The sequence below is a fragment of the Triturus cristatus genome, chromosome 3_2 (assembly GCF_964204655.1).
Source record: "Triturus cristatus chromosome 3_2, aTriCri1.1, whole genome shotgun sequence".
NCBI classification, from domain to species: domain Eukaryota; kingdom Metazoa; phylum Chordata; class Amphibia; order Caudata; family Salamandridae; genus Triturus; species Triturus cristatus.
Window position 1 is genome coordinate 1,181,986,271 of NC_140584.1, and position 14,430 is coordinate 1,182,000,700.

Here is a 14,430-nt window from a genome sequence, read left to right on the forward strand (position 1 = left end):
TTTCCCATTAGAAGTGTTAGATTCTTGCAGAGAAGTGACAGCGCTAAGCAGTGTGGTACTGCTGTCCCATTAGAAGTGTTAGAATCTTGCCGAGAAGTGACAGCGCTAAGCTGCGTGGTACTGCTGTCCCATAAGAAGTGTTAAAATCTTGCCGAGAAGTGCCAGCGTTAAGCAGTGTGGTATAGCTGTCCCATTAGAAGTGTTAGAATCCTACCGAGAAGTGCCAGTGTTAGGCAGTGTGGTACTACTGTCCCATTTGAAGTGTTAGAATCTTCCCGAGAAGTGCCAGGGCTAAGCAGCGTGGTACTGTTGTCCCATTAGAAGTGTTAGAATCTTGCAGAGAAGTGACAGCGCTAAGCAGTGTGGTACTACTGTCCCATTTGAAGTGTTAGAATCTTCCCGAGAAGTGCCAGGGCTAAGCAGCGTGGTACTGTTTTCCCATTAGAAGTGTTAGAATCTTGCCGAGAAGTGCCAGTGCTAAGCAGTGTGGTACTGCTGTCCCATTAGAAGTTTTAGAATCTTACAGAGAAGTGCTAGTGCTAAGCAATGTGGTAGTGCTGTCTGATTAAAAGTGTTAGAATGCTGCATTTGAACATTTTACGGTGCTCACACTGCCAGGAAAAGCGTGGGCACTTTGTGTGTACCTTCTACTGCCAGTGCACACTGGCTGCTTGATTTGCGCACATTCAGGATACCTTCATGCACTAAGTGTGCGAACATGAGAATGCATACAGTCACGACTGGCACGAACTAGATTTGTGTGTTGTGAGTTGATTTAACACCTCTTTAGCTCTGTGGATACTGTGTGTCTGTGAGACATGCACACACTGGGTGTGTGTCTGTAAGCATGTACTGGCCGAGTGTGTACAGAGGCAGAAGATAGTCAAAACCTATAGGCTTTGCCAATGCATGTTTTAATAGTAATTCCTTACAGGAAAACCCTAATTTATAACCATAATTCATACCTTATTTCCTCAAGCCATCCTAGGTCCATGAAACAGAGCTCTATAGGAAGACATCCTTACACCGGCTTCCGGTAGCAGAATACAATCTCACCTTATGGCAGCAAATACAAGCGTGTTCTTTATTGGGTGCCCTCTTTGTATTTTTTGCAAATGTATTTTTGGTTGTTTTTTCTGTTTATTATCCCCATTTAAAAAAAACTAATATTTCTATGTTTGGGACAAGTAGTCTATTCAAAAGTGGAGTTTGTGAAGAGGTATTTGAAGAGCAATTGGTAGAAAAGTGATATATTTTAACTGACAGTCTATGTGATCGTAGGCAGGTGATGTCCTCAGAGTTTCTCTGTTATATGGCAACTCTGGAGACTTACCTTTGTATGACCCGGGCAAACTAATGTGCCTTTCATTGTGCCACCTGGTTGCTAATTGTTCTGTGAAAACCTGTGCAAAGAATCCGGGGGCGTATTCACAATAACTTAACGCCGCCTTAGCATAAATTTTATGACTTTACGGCAGCTTTTTTTTAAAATTGCCGTATTCACAAGTTGCCCCTAACTGCAGTTAGCGGCACTTTTCCCGCATAAACGTTAATTTTCAAGATTGCCACTTCTGTTAGCGGGACTTAACGAAAATGAGATACAGGGTGAGCGTTCCAGTGCAAACACTGCCGCTAACCCCACTTCACGATGTCTACAATGAAATTCCCGTACAGGAATAACCCCCCACAACTTCCGCTAACTCCAGTTAGAAGCAGTTTTTTAAGACCAGAAAATAGCTTGTCTTTTGGTGCAAACACTTGGGTCCACATATAAGATGTTTGGGTGCTGAACAGCGCTGCAAGGAACATTGCTGCGCTGCCCTGCGCCAAAACAAAAGGTCAGGGATGCGCCCTATCAATTAGATAGGGCGCATTCCTGGGCCCCATTCATGAAAAGTGTTGCATTGCAGCGATAAAACAGTGTTGCGACAATTTTCACTGAGCCTTCCTTGCGACTCCATGGATGCACTGTATTCAATGTACGGCGTTCCATGTCGCAATCAATGAAAGATACTTTTAGAATCCTGACGTATCTGGCAGTGCTAAAGTCACGCATTGCTACAGTTGTGTCGCAAGCATGACGCAACTCCAGCAATGCATGGGGCAGCCTATCCCTATGGCACTGCGTCACCCTTAAGCCTGCCATGAGGCAGGCGTAAGATTTTGATGCAGTGGCGTCCTAAAATTGGCGGCGTGAAATCTGAGAGACTTCACTGTGCCATTCCAAGAGGCTTTGTTGCGTTGGAACGCCCATCCTACATACATCATACCTGATGCAGGTATAATGTGGCACAGGGCTTCACAAGGTCACGTATATGCCTAGATGTGTCACTTTGTAAATATGGTGCAAGATTCACGCTGCAAGTACATCAAGAAAATGATGCACTGGCGGCGTTAAACTGCCGGAAGGGGCTCAGGATTAGGCCCCCCTGTTTTTTTTCCCCTAGGATGGCGCACAATGGCTGCCATGCTCCAACGCACCCTTGCGCCATGGTGACTGTGTTGCAGAGTTGATTGATGTTGTGGTTCCATCTCTACTCGAGACGTCTGCATTTGCATCTGGACTAGTGGAGGGCGTGAGTGAACCAATTGGCCTTCTTGGAGTGTTTTTTGCCTGGTTTATCCTTTACGGGTGCCAGGCTGTCTGGGCAGTTCGCGATCCATCGGTGGAGGTTGGGCACTGCGGTGTTAGTGTCTGTAAGCGTTGGCTGAGTAGTGGTGTTAAGGGAGTTGACGAGGAGATCTTCCGTGGCCTTGATTCAGCTGCGACGGGGAGAGGGCAATGATGGCGGTGGTGTACGGTGGATGTGGTGAAGGCGGGATTTATACAATGATGGTTGTTCGAGGAGAGTTTGGTGGTGTGGCTGTAGTTGAATGTTCCCGTTGGCAGAGAAAACAGGTTGAGGGTGTGTCTGGGTATGTGGGTTTGTGCGGTGACTAGCTGCTTGAGTTCGATGTTGGTGAGTTATTCCAGGAGGGTGGTGGTGTTCTGGTCACTGGGGCTGTCCAAGTGGAAGTTGAGGTCTCCGAGTAGGATGTACTCGGTGGAGGGGAGAGCCTGAGGCGCGAAGAGGTCTACGGTGGCATCGGTGAATGGGGGGTCATGGTTGTGAGGCCTGTAGACGAGGGTGCCTGCTGAGGGTGGTGTTGGGCTTGGTTTGGATCCGGAGGTGTTCTATGGTCCCCATTGGGTCATTAGAGTGTGTGGTCAGTCGGAGTGTGCTTTTTGTACACAATGTCAATGCTGCCTCCTGGGTGGTCGGGGTGGTCCTTGTGGATGATGTTGTAGCCGTCAGAGATGGCGATGTCCGGTCCGGAGCAGAGGTTGGTCCAGGTTTACATGAAGAAGACGATGTCTGAAGAGTTGGCGTCGAGGAGGTCCCAGTTTCTGTGGCGTGTTTGTGGAGGGACCACATGTTGAGGATGATGTAGTTGAGACTGTCGGGTGTGCTGTTGGTCAGCTGGGCGGTGCGAGGCGCTGGTGTGTTGATGTGGCAGACGCTGCATTTTCAATTTCAGCATGCGAAGGGTGCAAAGGTATTCTTTGGTGATGCTAGATGGGAGGGGGAGTGGCATCTAGGGTTGTGGGCGAGGAAGGTGCTGGCGTCATAGCAGTGTAGTGTCCAGAAGGCAAGGTTCCTTGCACTGGACTTGCCTGTGGCGCACATTTGGCGCACAAGTGGCACACCCCGCCTGAGGGGGCGGGACTGCGGGGGTTCGCAGCATCAAGGAAGGAGAGGACCGGGAAAAAGGAACTGTACATAAGCACAGGAAAGATGAAGCCAAACAAAGCAAAAAGAAATACAGACCCTAGGTAGAAAGCAACGGAGAAGAGCAGAAAAAGGTACAGGAACAGCAGTAAAGAGGGACAGGATGGCAGTCAAGCAGCAGAACAGTGACGTTCTACCACTGGACCACCAACTATGAGGCATAGGCAGGAGCCTGCATGGGTAGGAGGGGCTTGAACACCTGACCTCCCGGTCAGAGGAGCCAGCAGCAGCAAATGGGGACAGCAGCAGCTACCAGATGAGGCTGCGCTGTTGGAAGAGCAAGTCTACTCAGTTTAAGTACCCCGTACTCCCAAGAGCTCACTACCAGGGGGCGAGGAAAGGCAGCACCACCCGGTTGCCATTTCCGATCAAACAGTGGTGACCAGATTCCGTGTTCCCCAGTTCCCTTGCCTGCAACGGCAGATCAAGCTGCATACCCAAGGGCCTGGGCCCGAACTGGCTCCTGTGCCCCTGGCACCCGCTGCCACCAATGGCCGATCTCAGTGATTTGATCCAGTTAGTGGAGTCTCCCACCAGTCTTGTGCGGTGTCCTCAACAATGTGCGTCCTCCGCAGCGCAGGAATTGCTCGGGACACAGTGTGCGCCAACCACCATTGCTAGACCTGGGCCTGAAACGACCCCCATACCTCCTCTGCTCCCCATCCCAACTTCTCCTCACCTGGACATCGACACCTGTGCTCAATCAGCAGCATTCTCTCCGAATCTGAGAATCCGCCAGCAGGAGCCTCAGCCAGGTGGGATTTCACAAGCCTGGGTGCAGCTTGGGGACCTCCTGATGCAGGTGATGCAACAGGGCCCCCTTAGGCGTGAGGTTGCAGTGCTCCCGCCACACAAGTTTGCCGCAGCTCTGTGGCCTCACCCTCCACAGCATCGGGGCAGCACCACATTCTCTAGCCTGTGGTGCAGAGAGGCGCGGCCCACCATTGGCAATCTCCACCGTGCACCCCGGTGTAGTGGTGGCGCATGTTCTGCAATGCAGACCCTCCGTTGGGGCGCAGGAATACCTCTAATAATCACAGTTCCACGGGGCACTAGGTGGTCTTCTGACACAGGTCAGTAACGTGTCTCCTGCCGGACTTCACCACCAGGTAAGGGTGATCGCTGATGGCTCAATGTCTACCTTCACGGCCCAAAGGCTTGGTCCCGATGCGGCCTGCCTCCACCATCAGGCCGCAGCAACTCCACAGCACCTCCACCTCCCACTCCGGGTCTCAGACGCAGGCACAGCGAGGCCTCCAGGCCCTAGGGACTGTCCACGCTGTCAGAAGTTGGCCTGGTATATGCTGTCCACTAATTATAGTGGGCACCTTGTACCAGTCCAAACAACCCCTTATGGTGAATAGGTTAAAGACAACCTTTACTGAAAGCTATCCTAGTGGTAGCTATGGAGAGCAGCCCTCAGACTAAGTCTTGAAGGAATGTAAAGCAGCTTGTTTTACCAGTCTATAATCTCTTGAATTACCAAATGAAAGGACAACCACACCAGGACTATATTTAAAATATATGTATTTAAGATAAAACACACCCCTCTAGTTTCTTTATGAGACTGGAGTTTGAAGTACTTAATTTACAAGTAGCAATCAACAGTAATAGCACAAATACACGTATGGGCCCTAGGGGTGTACCAAACCATATACCAATAAAGTGGTGTAAGAACCATGACTGAACTAGACACAAGGCCTAGAGCCTGTAGAATCGCTGGGACCCCAAGGAACCACCCAAGGTAGTGACACAGGGGACCCACGGGGTCCATGTGCAGTGTTCCCGTTAGCTTCTATGGGCAATGTCGCGGTTGGAAATTTAAAGATTAGGGACACTTAGAATCGAGTCAGGACCAAACCCTTTTGGACTAAGGAAGTTCTAGGGCTAGCACCCACGGGAGCACTGGAGTACTCGTGTTATCTCACCCAGGGAAGCCGGGTGCATAGGTGTCTTTTGGTGTCGGGTCTCGTCGTCGATTTCAATGGGAGCTGGCGAAGAAGTGCTGCTGCCGTGAAGAGGAGAAGTGTCTGAAGCAATAAAAGCCTGGATCTAGGATGGAAGGAACCTGAAAGCAGAGGGGGCAGAGTCTGGGTCACTTACCAGTGACCAAGGGCAGGATAGACCAATTCCCACAGATGTCGGGTGCTTCAGGTGAGTTGACGGGTGTCTTGACCCTTCAGCCACGAGGCCCAGGAGGCGCCGATGAGGACCAGGAGCTGGATTTGAGCTGTCCCACGAAGTCTGTCGAGTGCTGCGGTGTCGGTGACCAGATTGGACCCAACAAGCCTTGGCAACGGCAATTTACTTGAAAGCCGAGGAAGGACGTCGGTGCAGACCAGCAAGGTCTGGGGGACTCACCCAGCGAGGGTAAGTTGGGCACGTCTGGAGCAACCAGGAAAGCCCAATCGGAAGAGGAGTTGCCTTCGTGGGGACCTACTAGCCTACGGACTAGCAATCGCGAAGGAGCCTCGAGCAGTCGCACTTGAAACTGGCCCACGGGTCACTCGTAGAGTGGAGGCCAGCAATCTTCGGTGCAGGAGGTGCTCAAGGCTGGGGCTACTCGGAGCCCAAAGCACAACTTCGAGGAAGACCAGGAAGATGCTGTTGCTGCAAAAGTTCACGGTGTCCAGGAGTCACGGTTCCACGTCACCCACGATAGCCACATGCCTCAGCTTTGCTGCGGACTCAGAGTAGCTTCTGGGAAGTCTGGAAATCCACCTCTGGTGATGCAAAGACTTCGGCGTCCAGCAGGAGCTTCAGCGATGCAGACCGGTCAGTTGCTTCTTTGGTGCCTGTCAAGCAGGGGAGTCACTCCTTGACCCCAAGGGAGATTTCTTCAGTCTTCTAAGCAAAGTAGAACGTCGAAGGTCCAGGATATATATTGCAGAGTTTCGTCCAGGGTAATCTAAAGTCGCAAGGACTGGGTTCCCATACTTATACTAAGTTTGGGGGGTTGGACATACTCTAGGGACCCACCTATGGGAGGGTTTGGAAAGAGGGGTGGTTACACCCATTTCCTTTGTCCAGTTTCGTGCCAGAGCAGGGGCAGGTAGCCCCTGCAACCGGTTTGAACTGGACTATGTACAGGGACACCATGAGTGCCCCCAGTGCCGAACTTCAAAGCACCAGAGTGTGCTCCCGCCCAGCCCCAATACACATCTGCCTGTCTGGGGAGGTGGTTACACCTCCCTGGGACAGGAAACCTATTGTTCAGGCCTCCCCTGCCGGAGTTTCGGTCAGCAGCAGGAGGCCAGACCTGTGTCTGTGGCAGAGGCATCCATTTTGTGATGCCAGGGCTTTAGAAAGTCCTACCGGGTTAGACCAGTGTGAACATGTCTCTCCCTCTAGAAGGGTGGAATGCTACCCCCGCCGCCAGATCTGGCGGGGAGGGTAGTATTCCAAAGCATTTGACACCAAACACAACATGTTTCCGTGCAGACATCCCAAAGTTAGCATTTACCGCAAGGTTATAATGCACTTAAGAGTATGTGGTCAGGCTGCACCACAAACAGCATCAGAGGAGGTACTCCGAACGCTGCAGAGGGGCTCTGCTCATGCAGGGGCACCCTCTCCCATAAAAACCAAGCACTCTGCCTTAAGGATTGTTAAGGCCTGCCATAGGAGTGACTTATAGGGTTTATATGTGTGTGCAATGATAGTGATATAGGTAGCCTATACCACTGTAAGGGGTGCAAGCACCACCTTACCCAGGCTGCAGTAGCAGACCTGTGGTGCCATTTTGGAGTGCTTCCCAGGGGTGGCATAATACATGCTTCAGCCCCTGGTGGGCTTCAGGGGTACCTGTGCCTAAGGTACATAGTATACCATATACTAGGGGCTTATAAGGCACTCCAGAATCCAATTAGATATGTACCTAAGGTACATGGAAACCATTTTAGAGAGGATGCAGCTAGGCTGGGGTCCTGATTAGCAGAGCCACAGTCAGACTAAGGTCGAAAAACAGTGAAACACCAGCAAAAGGTGGGGGTACCCATGTGAAGCAGAACCTACTCTCCTACAAACGCTTCCAGGCTTCAGCTGCCATGGTGTCACAAGGGAAGCGCTATGAAAAGTGATGCACGGAGCCTTGAATCTGCATTTCCTCTTCCCCTCGGACTCTGCCTGGTCGTCCTGGCTGTTGGCCGGTTTGGGGGGGGGTTGTTTACATGTACTGAACCTGCCCTGGCTGCTCCATTCTGCATTTCATTGTTTTTATTTTCTTTTTATCATTGGTGGTGGACTTATAGGCGATTTTTGCCTCTAGAGGTGGAAAAGTGACGTTGGGCTGACTAACATGATTTTTTATACCTCTAATTGGCCTTTCGTCACTTTTTTCTTGCTAGTGGCAAAAGTGTTATCGCATTGACGCTAGTTTTCACCTCCGCGACCAGATCTTTTCGCCATGTAGCGACATATTGTAAATGCGTCGGTACCATGGCAGGACTTTTCGGCAATACGGACGGTAAGAAAATTTGCACTATCTGATGCTAGTTTGCGGCAATTCTTGTACAAATACCCCTAAGCATCCTATCCTATCATCTAACACCATTTACAATGGATCTTATGCAGGTAGGATGTGTGTGGGGGGAAGCTCTTACAGGCTATATTCAGTTATTACTCATAGACAACTTACTATTTCCACCATTAATCGGCGCCAGCAAGAGTTGTCTGCTGAGGATCATCGCTGGAATCAGGAGCTCAAAAGATGGAGCTTGGATCAGTGGTAGCCTGAAAGGAAAGAAGTCAAGGTTATTGTGGGTCACCACCTATTAACCCATTGCTCTTTCCTCCCGGCTCACTCAGCCTTCTGACCCATGTCCCTCTGACATGTGGCCCCTGTCCTCTCAGGCCTTTACCATGCAATATTGTGTTCATGTATTGCATGCTACTCACCTCTTGATGCCAAATGCCGTGAGCCCCGTTTTTTGTCCCTCGCCCAACGGACTAGATTACCTTCTAGATCTCCTAACCTACTTCCATACTGCTAAAAATTCCTCTTGAGCAAGGAAAGAATACATGCATGACCAGCTCATGTGCCACAGCTACATCAAACCAAAAGCAGGCAACTCAAGGAAATGAGTAAGTCACACTTGGGGTCGCTACTGGTGGCAGAGTATGTGGGTTACACACAAAAGAGGACAGGAGCTTAGAGACTCCCCCTGTGTAACCAAAATACCCAATCAGGAGTTGATATGCTGCATTTACCTTCAACTTAATAGAGGAGCACCTGCTCAAGAACTGACATGTCACACTATCAACATCAGAGAGGAACTTCGATTTATTTTATGGTGTTGAGACATCTCAGGCAGGAGTGTTGCTAATGCCATTTAGACTGGCATTGCATGGCATGGTCGCGTGGGCTCTGAGCGAGACCGCTGAAGTTGTATCAAACTCAGCCCCTTCTTCCCCAACCGGTCATGTGAATAGGCAGTCAGCCGCTTTATTGCTGGTCCCGTGTAAGTACCTCACCGGAAACTTCCACAACCTTTTCCTCACCATCAACCCACTGAGACAGTACCGCGCCTAATCCCTTCAGACTGGCATCAGTATTCAAGACCGCTTCCTGAGAGCATCAAAGAAACCTAAAGTTAGGATGTTGCTAGTCCCCTCTTTAACCATCTGAAAGGGAGCATTGCGCTCGCTGGACTATTCAAACTTGACACGATTCCGCAGTATCTGTCTCAAGGGTTGCACCACACTGGTAAAATTAGCAATAAACTTTGAATAAAATTCTGTCAACCCAAGAAACAATCTCACTAGATCCTTATCAGGAGGAATAAGAACTATGACAATACATTGCAGTGGCTCCAACTTGGTCTAATCCCTTCCTCCAGTTAGTATGCCCCAAGTACTCTCCCACCATATACCCTAAAGATTGTGGCCCGGGCTTTAATAACATGTCGCCCAGACGGCGGCAGCGTATTCTACTTGGGCATCAAAAAGGCTGGACTGAAAAGAGGCGGCAGCTCAGCTTTTCGGCCGGATTCCAAAGTTTAGTTCAGTCACATCCCAGCTTGAGAACTGCAGTGGCTACCTATAGAGAAGCATATACGCTTAAGCTCTCCGCACAACATATAGGGCCATGGTGAAGGCCGGACTGTATTCTACGTCACCTCATTTAGCCAGCTTGCCCTCTCCGAATTCTATGATCTTCCAGTTTTAGGCTGCCCTGAACACCTTGGATCAATTGAGTTAGACAGGGAGGCCACTGTTTTTAGTTTCTAGCACCCAAAGTATGGAATAGTTTTCCTCTCCTTAAAAACGTTTTAGTAAACAGCTCAGGACGTAGCTCTTTCAAGAAACAAATGCGGGCTTCATGCATAAGTAGTGAAGTCTCTCAGTGTTGGGAAGCCCTTCTTGGGGCAGCTATGCACTTTGTCAATTGCTGTGACATAACATAACGCAACATAATGTAACGTAACATGACATAATATACAGATTGGACCTATCTATTTCAGACATTTAACACCTCACGCTGTGTAGCTGCTGCCATATTTTCTAACTTCCTGCATTCTATATTACTTTTATTGGATTTCCAATAAGAACAACTTTACAAATTTACTAGCTCAGGGTGGCATGACTGAAAAGCCAGCACCATAAGGTAGGAAGTAAGTGTTTATTCAGCCAACTACAACTCTTAGAATTCCCCCTCACATCCACCCGATGTTCTACCCACCATTCCATGGCCAGCACTCCCACCCAACCACCACCCATGCTATAACACAGCCTGGATAGGGTATGCAATATAAACAAACAATGCAGCTCCTGATCACACATTTGTGCATGTTTTAGATTCATGAACTGCCACAATGGCTTGACGATGCATGTTGTTGATGAGTGTGGCGTGACAATGCAGATGTGTACACGGAACTAGCTTCTGATCCTTTTCTGATGTACTTTGTCGTTGACCGTGGTGCATTTTGCACTGAAAGGATCTTTGGAGCTTTAGATTCTATGGAGCAGATGTGACCTCGAGGGATATACAATAAGGCATTTTTAACCCCACTATAGAAATTGCTGGTGGTGAGGATTTAAGAGCCTGAATGTATCAGTTTCTATTTCGAAAAACTAGTTCAGTACAAGGTATTAGTTAAGAACAGAGAGATAGCCAAGTCTGTACTACATCACTGGTCAATAATATTAAAATATTACATTTATGTTATAATTTTATTAGATCATAGAGAAAAGGGCCGACTCTGCACTTAACACTAGTGGCGACTTGATTGTGAATGTTCATATCCTGTTCACAATTCTGAATCCCCTCCCAGAGACATGTTATGAACCCCCTCTCTTCCAGGACACTACATTGGGTCAATTTCGTAAATTAGCTACTGCGATTCTACAATGAATATTTATCGCGATCACCAACAGATGTGTACGTGGGAAGAGGACTTGGCATGGATCAGAACCATGGTGGGGAAGCCCTCATGGCTCCAGCTAGCACAGGTAGGAGGATGCTCTGGTTCCATCTCAATGATGGTGCTTGGAAGTACCTGCTCCCCAGTGTGGTCTGCAGGCTCGTCGAGATGCCGCTGCTGAAGAGGCTGGTGGCCAGGAGCTGGTTCCTCGTGGGTCTATCCACGGGCACGTACTGGAGCAGGAGGCCGTGGTACACAAACAAGAGGGAGCTCTGCACGAGGAGATGCTGCGAGAAAGGAGAGAACAAGGAGACTGTGAACGCGGTGATCCTGCGTATGGTCCAGGCTCTTTGTGCATTGAAAAGGAGGCTGCAGAGGACACGATTGTTGCACAGAGCACATCACACAGGGATACAGATGTCAAGCTTCAATTCATAGTGTTTGATATTCTGCATCATATCCTGTGTATGTTCATCTTTTGCTTAGGAACAATAAATATGTAATCAGGTAGACACAGCAAGACACATCCAACCGGTGCACCCCCTTCCTGCACCTAAGACACTCATGGCCTCCAGGAAGGTCCTCGTCTGTGCTCCTACTGCCTCCATCTTGGACCCCTTGCACTTTACTTTCTAATGTTGTCTCTTCCACATCTATCAAGAGGCTGTTAGATGAATTTAAACTCGGGGATGTTCATGTGTCCTGCACTCAGACCCTTCTCTGCATCCATCATGGATGTGATGGATTTCGGCGAAGAAGTGATCTCTCGCCTCCACTAATAGATTGTTGTCTATCTTGGACTCAAGTCTGCATAACTTCCAAAGCCCCAGGGTCAGGCGGCGGGGATATTTGACTTATAAGGTCAATTCTCTGCACTAATGGATTGTGTTTGTCATTGTTATGGTTCGTCCACAGGCGCATGGGAGCACTCTATCTCTGTCACTAAAAGAAGGAATGGAATCAGCTTATTTTCGCCAAAATACACACGGGAGAGAAGCCCATGCTTGGTTGGTGGTGGCAACTACATGTATGCTTGTTAGTAATCTGTTCCATTCCATGGTTATTCACAGCTATAGGTTAAGCATTGATCCTGTATGGTTCATGGGTACATCAGTGTGTGTTTGAGGAGGTACTTGAATCCGTAAAAGAGCTAAGATACGTCAGACAGCCCCATCCACTTCCCCCCACACTCCTGGAAGGGGTTTCTGATAGAAGTCCTCACCTGTAGAGGATGGAAAGTGTATTGGGCATGGTGGGGCATAGCTATCAATAGTGCAGCAGGTGCAGTGGCACAAAATGATGCCTTCATCTCCATCCAAACAAGGAGAAGGGTTCATTTCCTTTGCTAGTATTACGGTGCACAGCCTCTTTGCTACACTACTGATGGGCACATATTTTATAACTGAGGCAAAATGGGACAGATATACCCTTCTCTTCCTTGGCCTTTTATTTCTTTGAACAGGACAAATGGCCAGGCTGCTCCCCAATAATCACCAGATTGATTGATAACTAAGCATCAATCATGAGCTCAAGTCTGCCTCTCTTCTTGCAAGAGTCAACAAATGTAGAAGAACGGCTCTGACCAGCTTTGCGCCCCTTGTATCTTTCGTTCATGTAAAGTCAAGAGGTAAAGAAGGTTTTACTGTACCATCCAAACAAGACCCCTTTAAGATTTCACCTCTTCTCTTCCCATACAGCCTAGGGGAGAGGGACCCTTATTGGTCCTCTCAGGAATTGAGCGATTTTACTACTTGCTCTACATACATACCTGCCACCTTCAGATTCAAGTGTGCTCTATATAATAAAGGGTTCAGGCTAGACTCACTGATCATTTACTGAAATGGCGCCTTGAAGGAGCAATGCTGGGGCTTGGTGCAGCCCAGCCTAGCAAACGAGTGACAGACGCTTGCCAAGGCAGACCCTGAGCTTGAGATACTGCAGTGAGGTAGACATCCTCCTCTTCACCTGTGCCGGTGATTCCTCTGGCCATTGTACTATAACTTTACTCACCACACTGAAGATCTTGGTTCATAGCCACAGTGTCACTTGAAGTCTAATGTGGGCATCTTTGGGCAGACTTCCCTGGCTGTCATTCTGCGGGTCAAGGTGCTGCGGTGAGTCAAGCAGCTGTGAGCGCTTGCCATCTTGGCAGCCATCTTGGGTGCACCTGCTAAAAGAGCAACAGGTCTGCGTGACAGACCACATTTTAGTAGTCTGCCCCTGGGTCGCTCTGGGTCAAGATGCTGCGGTGAGTCAAGCGGCTGTGAGCACTTGCCATCTTGGCAGCCATCTTGGGTGCTCCTACTAAAAGAGCAACAGGTCTGCGTGACAGACCACATTTCAGTAGTCTGCCCCTGGGTCGCTCTGGGTGAAGGTGCTGCGGTGAGTCAAGCCACTGTGAGCGCTTGCCATCTTGGCAGCCATCTTGGGTGCTCCTACTAAAAGAGCAACAGGTCTGCGTGACAGACCACATTTCAGTAGTTTGCCTCCGGGTAGCTCTCATTTACAGACACTTTGCAGTACGTTCTCAACATTTAGACACTAAATAAGCTGTTATGTTAGCTTCCCTAGAGCCTTTCAGACAATCAATAATATCAATCAATCAAAAAGCATTTATACAGCTCACAACTGCTTCATAAGAGGTGTCCCGGCGCTATCAGCAAGAGAGACTGACCAAATGGCAGGAGCGGCCTTTGCAGGAAAGAGCGGTTGGGCAGCGTAGGGGGGGCCTCAACAGACGACGAGGGAAAATGAATAATTTCGGTAAGAGATTAACAAGATCTAGGCTTTATCAATAAAGAAAGGATTTTAATGTTTTTTTAAAAATGGGCTCAGAAAGAGCAAAACAAAGGCTGACAAGAAGTGCATTCCATCATTTGGACATCAGAAAACAAAAAGATCTGCCCCCGTGACTGGTTTTCAAGATCTTTGGCACCTGCAGAAGTCTAAGGTTGTTCGATTTTAGGGATCAACATTGCTGGTTACGGCTTAGATAGGGGAGGCCATATCCTGATAAGGCTGTAAACTCGATGGTAAATGCTTTAAATTTCAAATGATTTGGCTACTGACAGCCAGTGTAGGTGATTCCCATGCTGTGAGATGGATTGCTGATGAGGAATTCTCAGAACCTGTCTTGCTGCAGCATTTTATACAATCTGGAGTCTTTGGATTAGGGAAGAAAAAAGAGCCAAGTAGAGAATATTCGCATAATCCAGTTTTTGACATTACCATTGTGTGAACAATCATTTTTAAAGTGTCTTCTGGCACCAAATGCAGCATTTTCTTCAAAGATTTAGGTT

At 48.7% G+C, this 14,430-nt stretch overlaps 1 protein-coding gene across 2 annotated transcripts in view; it reads right to left on the minus strand.

Annotated features, from left to right (window-relative positions):
• Positions 1-14,430, minus strand: part of SLC23A3 (solute carrier family 23 member 3) — a 339,671-nt gene that overhangs the window by 293,670 nt on the left and 31,571 nt on the right. Inside the window, exons 2-3 of one of the 2 annotated variants that reach the window (XM_085650084.1) lie at positions 11,267-11,418; positions 8,407-8,501 (exon numbers count right to left, since the gene is read on the minus strand). In XM_085650084.1, the coding sequence (XP_085506210.1) occupies positions 8,407-8,501; positions 11,267-11,418 (247 nt within the window). The remainder of the gene's footprint in view (positions 1-8,406; positions 8,502-11,266; positions 11,419-14,430) is intronic. The other variant, XM_085650085.1, reaches the window with a different exon arrangement.